Source organism: Diachasma alloeum, unplaced genomic scaffold (assembly GCF_001412515.2).
Source record: "Diachasma alloeum isolate Michigan unplaced genomic scaffold, Dall2.0 Dall_scaffold_00729, whole genome shotgun sequence".
NCBI classification, from domain to species: domain Eukaryota; kingdom Metazoa; phylum Arthropoda; class Insecta; order Hymenoptera; family Braconidae; genus Diachasma; species Diachasma alloeum.
In genome coordinates, this window is record NW_021680860.1 from 83971 (window position 1) to 93738 (window position 9768).

General features: G+C 39.6%; 1 protein-coding gene and 1 long non-coding RNA gene across 2 annotated transcripts; both read right to left on the reverse strand.

The window, feature by feature from the left end:
* Positions 1-1434: 1434 nt before the first annotated feature.
* LOC107044413 lies at positions 1435-3956 on the reverse strand. The gene is made up of 2 exons (XM_015266283.1): positions 3946-3956; positions 1435-2763 (listed from the first exon to the last, which is right to left on the reverse strand). Exons 1-2 carry the CDS (start codon positions 3954-3956, stop codon positions 1611-1613), a joined length of 1164 nt encoding a protein of 387 aa, XP_015121769.1. The 3' UTR covers positions 1435-1610.
* Positions 3957-6824: 2868 nt separating this feature from the next.
* On the reverse strand, positions 6825-7235 carry LOC107044414. Its single transcript, XR_001461339.1, has 2 exons — positions 7128-7235; positions 6825-7000 (listed from the first exon to the last, which is right to left on the reverse strand). It is a non-coding gene; the product is annotated as an uncharacterized LOC107044414 (long non-coding RNA).
* Positions 7236-9768: the final 2533 nt, after the last annotated feature.

The following is a 9768-nucleotide window of genomic DNA, read 5'->3' on the forward strand; positions in this document are numbered from 1 at the left end:
ACGTGGGAATTCCACCGGCGCCTTGCACTCCTTTAAAATACCAGGGTGTTTTCCTGGAGAGCCTCCTTTCCACCTCGGGGTTTCCTGGGCACCAATACTAGAGCTGGGATGAGCTCGATGTATCAAAAGTCCTCTTTTTATCCGCCAAATAACTTCCGGGCGAATTTTACTATATTCACTATTACTACTTTCGGGGCACGTGGCGACTCACGGGGCAACTAATGCACGAGTGACGGTCTTTTCTTTTCCTTCGCGATTCGTGGGGGTTCGTCAGGTATCGATGTCCTTCGGGTTTTAATTCGGGAGCAATCGGGGCCAATCAACACGGGTGAGTGGTGACGATGACCACAATCCAGGGATGTCTCGCAAGGGATTATTGCTGGTGTTGAATATTCGGGGGTCTAGTATGGGGAATTTCCAGGAGGCGATGGCTTCTCCAATTGATCGCGTGGGGCCGGAACTGATGTCTTCCTTCGGCTGATGTCTTCGTGATGTCCAGGGGCAGGAGTAGAGGGGTGATGAGGGGAAAAGTGAGGGAAGGGGTATCCAACGGTGGCGGGATTTACCTTTTAGGGGGCAGTGTGTAGTGGGGAAAAATATGTAGAAAAATAATAACAAATAAATAATGTGCCTCGTCACAATAGTTTCCGCGATATACAACTATAAAAAATTGAAATTTCGTGAAAGCATTCCCTATTTGATTCAAAATATAAATTAACAAATTATTTCTTATTTAATTCAAACAGTTATTGTTGCCTGCACCAACAAAACATGAGAATAGAAAAACTCAATAACTTATGAGAATGCAATAAATTAAGTTATTTAGAATTGTTTCCAGAAATTCGCAGGGGCCAACTTTTGGGTCCGATGGTTTTGGAATAGACCTTGAACTTCTCCTAAATAATAAATATTCTTGTATTTAGTATCTAAATCGGTATTTTAAAAACGAAAGTATTTAAGTACGCTCATTCCTGTTTCAATAACTCATATCATATTCATGTAACTAAGTAACGATTAATTGAGCCTAGCCAACGATTGGCAACCTACGCTAGGCCGAAATCCACGCTCATACCTGGTCTTATGTTATCATCCTAGTTTTCAATAAACATGTCTAGCACGGGCCCTGAACTTCGCAGCCCGGCCGCCGTGCTTGGACCGAGCCGGGCTCATCTGTTTTCCCCTACCTGGGTACATTCACCACGTTCTGCCGTATCTAGGTGATGGCTACCAGTGGACGGCGGAGTGGAGGGGGCGCTGAAAAATACCTGCGGATGTTAACTCTGGCAAACTTCGAAATGAGCATAACAATATTTCTGTAGATGATCGATGATTAAATTTTTATTCAACTCCTACATAGTCCCAGTGTTATATCGATTACACCATGAGTACTAATTTACCACTTTCAATTCTTCCGAATAATAAATTTCCCTCGTCTTTTGGTCAACACATTTACAGTAGTTGTCACGAATAATCGATTTTTAACATTCTCATTTCAGCCATTTTAAGAAAGTAAAACGCTTCTCTCAAAAATGCGGAACAATTGAATTTCAACCCCTTTCATTATTCAAGTCTTCGCTGCTCCTAAACAAACTAAAATATTGCGTCTTTCATTAATTTTTTTTTGTACCCAACAGACGAACTTTCCCGCGTACACCCTTGCAGCCACTATCCATCATCAACAATTGTGTTTTAACTGCCTCATAATCTCCATCAGCCAGTAGCACAGCATTGTCTCTAACTTCTCTCATTATGCACTCACCAATTATTTCAGGTCCCAATGAACTGAATCTAATTACCTTGCCTTTTATCTCCGCCTCCATAAATAAATTTTGCAACTCCTCATTTGCCTTCTTGAGGTCTATAGTTTTAGCCAAATAATCATCAGTCACCTGAGGATTTAAAATTCCCAAAATAATCATACATGGACGTTTCTCCTGCTTTTGAATGAACTTCGTGAAGCCCATAAAATCCCTCACGTCTTCGGTCTTCAGGTTCTCCACGATCAGTAAATTACAATGACGGTGAGATAACAATCCGTAAGCTGAGGGAATCAGCTTTGCTATTGGTGGGAAATACTCGAAGATGTTGTTTTTGTAAGGGAAATGATTCTTTATTATGTTCGCGGCATAGGTTTTACCAACCCCTATCCCTCCTAACAAAATCACAACTGTGAAGTTATTGGAGTTCGATTGAAAATGGTCAATTAATGTTTCTATTGCTTCAGTTTGTCCTAAGATATTGTTTCTCAATTCTATTGTTGTATTTGCAAAGTTTAAGGGCTTTTGATTGTACTCTGATATTAGAATGGAGATGATAAGCACTGCAATGCTCATTAGACCAAAAAATACAAGTTTGTTTAGAGTCATTCTACTCTTAGGAAATTTGGAGAACTTTGTGGTTATTAAAGGTCGGGGTTTCTTTGCCATGTCAGTGATGTGCGAGTTTTTTTGAGTGGATCTAAATGGTATAATTTTGAGTGGATCTAAATGGTGACAACTTGCAATCAATTCAAAAGAACGTATAGACTTTTGTGGAGACCTCCTTTCCATAAACGACGATTGTTTTGGCAGATTGCAGATTCTTAGAGTGTTAATATCAATCATAAGTTCTTGTCGGTGTTGTTCTGATTGTAACGACAGAGAGGGAATGCGTTGGTGCCCACTGGAGTCTCTGTGAGGAGCTGATAGCGGTATTGGCTTCCAGCGACTGGTTTTTGTATCTAATTTCGATGTTACTGATGTTGCAAAGTTGATTTGTCTGAAACTGTCCAATTAACATTCTTTATGCAAATTTAAAGTTTTTCGATTGAGGCCATTATAAATATGGAGAAAAATAGAGAATACATGTTGCGTGCTTAAAAACAAAAGGTCGGAACGACGAAGTTTTTCGGTTTTCATTCTGACTCCCTGGATAATTTAAATATGAGATCGTCAATGTAATAAGTCTTTTTCTCGCTATCTAAATGTGCAGTTCCACGCCAACTCCAAAGCCCAAAAATCGAAAGAAAACTGAAAATTTCCGAACAAAATATAGGCTTTTGAGGGGTTTGGCGAATGTTTATTATCAAAATTGAATTATTTATGAATTTTCCTGAAAGATTCTCAGATTTCCTTTTCAAGTTATCAACGATTGACGTCGCTTCTTATATATGGGCTTTTATGACAAAGATTACATGGGAAATCTCCATGAAAACTCGAGACCAGGAGCGACCATGGGGGCTTTGAGCATAATCAGAAAATCTGTCGTTTTCATTAGAGACAAATTCAGCCGCACCAAGAGCGTTGAGTGTTAAATCTGTCTGTCTCAAGCACTGAAATATACTATATACTGGAAAGGGCACTGCAATGCCAGACTCGTAAACGGAAAACGAGCCAGAGAGGAGTAGATATTGGGGGCCACCTCTCTCTCCCTCGACGGTGCGCATGCGCGTAACGTGCCAAACGACCCACGGTACAAGCGAGTTGAGAAGCTTAGGTTGAGTTATTCGCAGTGAATTGATGTGTTCGGCCGCAAGACATTTCAGTCAGTGCCATAAAAATAGAAGAACAAGAAGAAGAAGAAGAATTGATTTGTTACAGATGGTTTTGATGCTAGAAGAATAAATAAATATTGGGACGTTCTACTTTTTCATCACAGTATTGGAAAGATCAAATAGAGATCAGAAACTCGAGGCATGTTTTTGAATTTGAGGAATTAATTCCTCTTGAAATGAAAGTTTATATCATTCAAATATCAACTTTCTGTTTCAGGAATTATATTGGACATACCAAAATTTGAAATTCCGAATACTGAGGACGGTACTGACTCAGAGGATTTTGATTTCCCGTCAGATCAATTGAATAAAGAATCTATTGAATTGTATATTCTTATGTATTTTTCCCATGTCAATTCACTCGTAATAGAATTGTAAATACCCCATGCACTGGGAAAAAAAATTACTTTTACCAAGGAATCATTTGCTTGGAAGAAGAATTTATTTTTTTAGGAGCTTATTTCTCTAGGCGAGTCATTCCCAGGTGGTCCATGTCCATCTTCAAATATTACAATTATGTTGAATAATGAGATGATTATGCTACATATGACCGTGAATGAACACGGTTCATTATTTTTCAATTTTTTCAAATTCGAGGTTTTCTACCGTATAATAATTTGAAATAATTCTAAAGGTTAATAATTGTCAATGGAGTTCAAGGTCATATGTAATATACACATTCCATAATTGAACATAATTGTAATATTTAGAGATGGACTTGGACTCCCTGAGTCTGGCCTGGAGAAATACGCCCCGTAAGAAATAATTTCTTCTCCCAAGAAAATGATTCCTTGGCAAAAGTAATTTTTTTTCTCAGTGTATATCAGTTGTGAAGGATTTTCTCCCGGTGCATCACCAGCAGAGATCCCAAACTAGTTTGGCACTTTCTCTATCGCTCAATTATGTCGGGCGCCAGCTGGATTTTTACGGAAAATTCAACGGTAAACCGGCCTCAGAGGATAATTCGTCTACCCTGAGGACTTCTCGTGGCGGGACCAACAATGCCGAGCCAGCATCAGCGTAAAACGGTAGAGTGGGCAAGGTCCACCATACTAGGAGTAATTCACTCGATCGATCTTCGTCTTCAGCCGATAGACCTCGATAAAGCGTATCTTCCAGGAGCCATTCCTCCAACTATCTTTCGCAGAGGATGTTTCCATTCCTCTGACGTATTCCTTTCCTCTCCAGAGTGGCTCAACTCTGGAGAAGTCGACTATTACCTGCCAATCCTTCTCACTCCTCGGAGCGCCGAACACTGAGAGGCACATGCGACACAGGTATCCGGAGACTTATTCTCACCCACCTGTGCCCACCCCAACTCAACCTCAATGCTCGGTAAAAGCACTATCATCGCGGGCCAACACCCAGAGTACTCGTCGTGGAGGCACGTGCGATCGGGCCTCCAGGAGTCGGCCTAACTCCCGGCCCACGGATCTACGCCAACACCACTTCGTTCGCCCGAAGTGATGGATCCCTGAGAACATGGAATTAAAATACCCCACGTCCTCAAAGTAATCCGATCAATCTGTTTGGAACGCCGAAGCGTCCCATTCTCTCGCTGTTCCGGATCTTGTCCTCACAACGGACCCCCATAATCCATAACGGATTAATGCCACTTACGACCGTCGTCGAGGACCGGACGATTTTCATCCGCTCGACTCCAGTGCCTGTCACCGACTGTCTGGAAATCTATTAGGGCCTTCTCCCCCTAGTCTGAACATCTCAGCGGCGGTGGGTCATCCGTTACCCGACCACCACCAATCAGCTCGACGGGGCAATCGAGGGGGCGCTAGTCCTCTCACTTAGCCATTGGTCCCTAGTCTAAGTCAATAGCACCTCTAGAATCACCCAGTTGGAACGCCAGTACGTTGGCCCGTTTCCCACAAACAGCGGCTTGGGTACAGTCATCCCAAAAACAAATTCCAAGGCGCGTGGTAAANGGAAATCTATTAGGGCCTTCTCCCCCTAGTCTGAACATCTCAGCGGCGGTGGGTCATCCGTTACCCGACCACCACCAATCAGCTCGACGGGGCAATCGAGGGGGCGCTAGTCCTCTCACTTAGCCATTGGTCCCTAGTCTAAGTCAATAGCACCTCTAGAATCACCCAGTTGGAACGCCAGTACGTTGGCCCGTTTCCCACAAACAGCGGCTTGGGTACAGTCATCCCAAAAACAAATTCCAAGGCGCGTGGTAAATCTCCGAAACGTAAAGTCACTGAGTGGTAAAAATATCCGAATATTGTATAGTAAGTGTTGATGGTGCCAAGGCATTTGAATTGGATGAACACTATAGTGGATGAATGGTGAATTGCACAGGGGAGAGGGAAAATGGGTTTCCAAAGGAATAAGAATAAGAAAATAACTGTTTCGTTTTTCATATGAACTGACGAATAGACCGCTCCATAAAATCCCCGATAAGCAGATATCTTGGAGAGTGTAGACATGGAGCTGATTATTGTAAGAGTTTATCATTATTGGACTTTCGAAAAACATGTGAATTGATTTCCTACTGTAAAGACGAAAAAAGATGCAATAAAATCCACGAATGAAAATACAGGAGCAATTAATTTATTACGCAATGACCTATTATCTGCTCAGCACATTTCAAGACCTTAAAATCAGCTGTCTCAATAATCGCCAGAAATATTGCCCAGTGAGAGATTCTTAGCCACGGACTCCACATAGGTTTGCATCACTTTTTCCCAAAAGGACGAATTATTGGAGTGTAATATTACATTGAGTGTCTAAACCAAGAAAGGGGTATTGGATGAATTCCAGAAACTGAAAACTCTTATTTGTTCGACTCCACAAATTGATTGCACATAGGAATATTGGGATCCATTTTACTAGGTTAGTGAAACTTGGAGACTATGGAAATATCAGACGAAAGAGTGATTTTTATCACTCTGGATATCAGACGAAAGAGTGATTTTTATCACGATGGATAAAAATCACTCTTTCGTCTGATATTTCCATAGTCTCCAAGTTTCACTAACCTAGTAAAATGGATCCCAATATTCCTATGTGCAATCAATTTGTGGAGTCGAACAAATAAGAGTTTTCAGTTTCTGGAATTCATCCAATACCCCTTTCTTGGTTTAGACACTCAATGTAATATTACACTCCAATAATTCGTCATTTTGGGAAAAAGTGATGCAAACCTATGTGGAGTCCGTGGCTAAGAATCTCTTACTGGGCAATATTTCTGGCGATTATTGAGACAGCTGATTTTAAGGTCTTGAAATGTGCTGAGCAGATAATAGGTCATTGCGTAATAAATTAATTGCTCCTGTATTTTCATTCGTGGATTTTATTGCATCTTTTTTCGTCTTTACAGTAGGAAATCAATTCACATGTTTTTCGAAAGTCCAATAATGATAAACTCTTACAATAATCAGCTCCATGTCTACACTCTCCAAGATATCTGCTTGTCGGGGATTTTATGGAACGGTCTATTCGTCAGTTCATCTGAAAAACCAAACAGTTATTTTCATATTCTTATTCCTTTGGAAACCCATTTTCCCTCTCCCCTGTGCAATTCACCATTCATCCACTATAGTGTATCATCCAATTCAAATGCACAATCAACACTTACTATACAATATTCGGATATTTTTACCACTCAGTGACTTTACGTTTGGGAGATTTACCACGCGCCTTGGAATTTGTTTTTGGGATGACTGTACCCAAGCCCAAACAGCTTGGCAAGTTTCTAGATAAGGCGATAGGGTATCGACAGCCTCTCTGTAATGTTCAGAAGCATGGTTTCACCCAAACCACGCCTCTTGGCATTATTTGATTGGTCTATTCACCTCATGCGTGGTTCATCTCTCGCGCAGCTTGTTCAGCTGGCATTAGATGTCGCTCTCTTCTTTGTCCCTCACTCTAACCATTCTTGTCTCATGGATTTTCATGTTGGTAAAACAGTTTACAGTAACGATAAAATCTCGTTACACAGTATACATTGGGAAAGAATAAAATTTTCAACTGTCACATTTTATGAGTTTGAATTTTAATAAAAATGACATATGCAACCAAAAAGAACTGAATGCCAATGCTAAATTCTATACGTTGTCCAAGGTAAGAAAATACTTTTGGAGCAGACGCTACGACAGAGACAGGCGGCCCCCAAAATCGATCCTCTCTCTCGGCTCGCTTCGGGCGGCTCAGTGCCCTTTCCAGTATGTAGTATATTTCAGTGGTTGATGCCCCTTTTATCATGTCCTTTTTCCTGTCAGATGCAATATTCCTTTTTTCAATTCATTGTTCATAATCATTCTAATTGCAAAAAGCAACGCAACTGATGGAAATAAAATGTCCCAATTTATTAGCTTTACACTGATAGAACGGATTATTCATTGTTAACGAATGGATTTTGGTTGGAGGTTAAGGTCTATTCGGTCCCAATAGTTAACGAATGTATATTTGAGGAGCCTTGTTTGATTTAACTTTCGCCATTCAAGTGAACCATTCGTTAACTATTAACGAATAAGCATTTGGTCATATTCAACTCTACCATTCGTTAATAGTTAACGAATCTCGTTTGGAATAAATGAATCATATTCTATCAGTATAAATTGTGTTAATTCTTCACATTGCAATAAATGACTTGCTCATGTGCTAATTCCTATGCTCACTGAATAAAAGTTCGATCATAATTATAATCCACTTTCTTCTCGAACGTAGTCCAGAGAGTAGATTTCTGGTGAACACTCATAAATTTTTATAATTAGTTCACTCGTTAATTCAATTGATCCGCTGTTTATATCATCAATATAATTCCACGCTTAGAATATCACCACCTAATGTTTTCAGCACCAACTTAAAAATTAAAATTTTAAATGATCGTTTGACTTCTGCTCTATCCTTTTTGGAGAGTCTGAAATTTCCATTATTGATTCAGATAATATTACATAATTATTATCATTTTTATTGTTTGCAGTTACGGAATATTGAGTCAAAGCTTTCTTTGTTTAATCATATCAGAAATTTTCAATTTAAATATTGTTATTATTTGTTCATTTAGGTTTCATGGTAAAAAAGTTTGGAATGCTGGATGAACGAAATCTTTTGGTCAATATCTCAAAAAGTATTGGTCCGATTTGATTTTTTTCAAAATTTGTTTTTCTTTCAAAATATGCGTTTTGATGCTATTTATCTACATACAACAAAATATGGGTACCATCCCATTGAAATTTTTCGAGATATCGTCGTTTTTGTATTTTTTGCTTGGAGTTCACTTCTGCGCACTATGAAATTACACATGAATAATGGATTATTCCTATTTTTTTCCATTAAATGTGAAGTCTGTAGTTGCAAAAAATTATTTTTGATATTTTTGTGACAAGAACGCCTTTGATTTTCATTTAAAAAATCAGAAATTCGATAAATATTTGTAAAAATGACGTTGTTCATTTCCATGGTTAACAATAAGAGGAATAATTAATGGGATGTTGGAAGAGTTCAGCAATACTTATTTATTGTCAAATCGCGACGTTTCGCTGCAAATCGCAGCTTCTTCAGGCTCTGAAAACCAAACATAAATTCCATGACCGAATGTCACTCTAAATTTTACAATAAAACTCACACAAATACATTGATTGTAATCAAAACAAACACTCTAGCCTGTAATACTGAAAACTACACAAATTGCGTAAACACTTGCTTGCAATATACAGAATTACCTTGACAGGTTTAGTACGTAGTCACTATAAACTCTAATAAAATGTGCGTGGAGCAACGACAACATATTAATTAATTAAAAATTGCAAAATACTCTAACAATAACATTGGGGTCTGCAGCAACACCCAAAGAGACCTGAGTAGAGGCCCGGATCGGGGGGTTTGACTGACTCCAAAAAAGTTAGTTGGTACCCCACGGGAAAGGCGGCGTTCCGGTCGAATTGTCGGTAAATGTAAGTCGGGTGCGTGAGTAACTCGGCAGTAGCAGTCCCGCTGTGACAGGGACAGGTTCGGAGGGGGATTTTTGTCCTCCTTGTACTCAATGTTTACTTTATGTTTTTCAGTTGATTTATTCGCCGACTAATTAATATTAAGGGATGAAACAAAGACTGTTCAATGGAGAATTAAATTCCCCATCCATCAACCCCCGTTTCATCCCTTAACCTCTGCAATAAAAAAATTAATATTGCGACGAAAGTCACTGCGCTATAAGAAACTCAATGGTTTCTCGACGCAGAGCGCTTCCCCATTAATTCGCCCGCTAATTAAAAAAT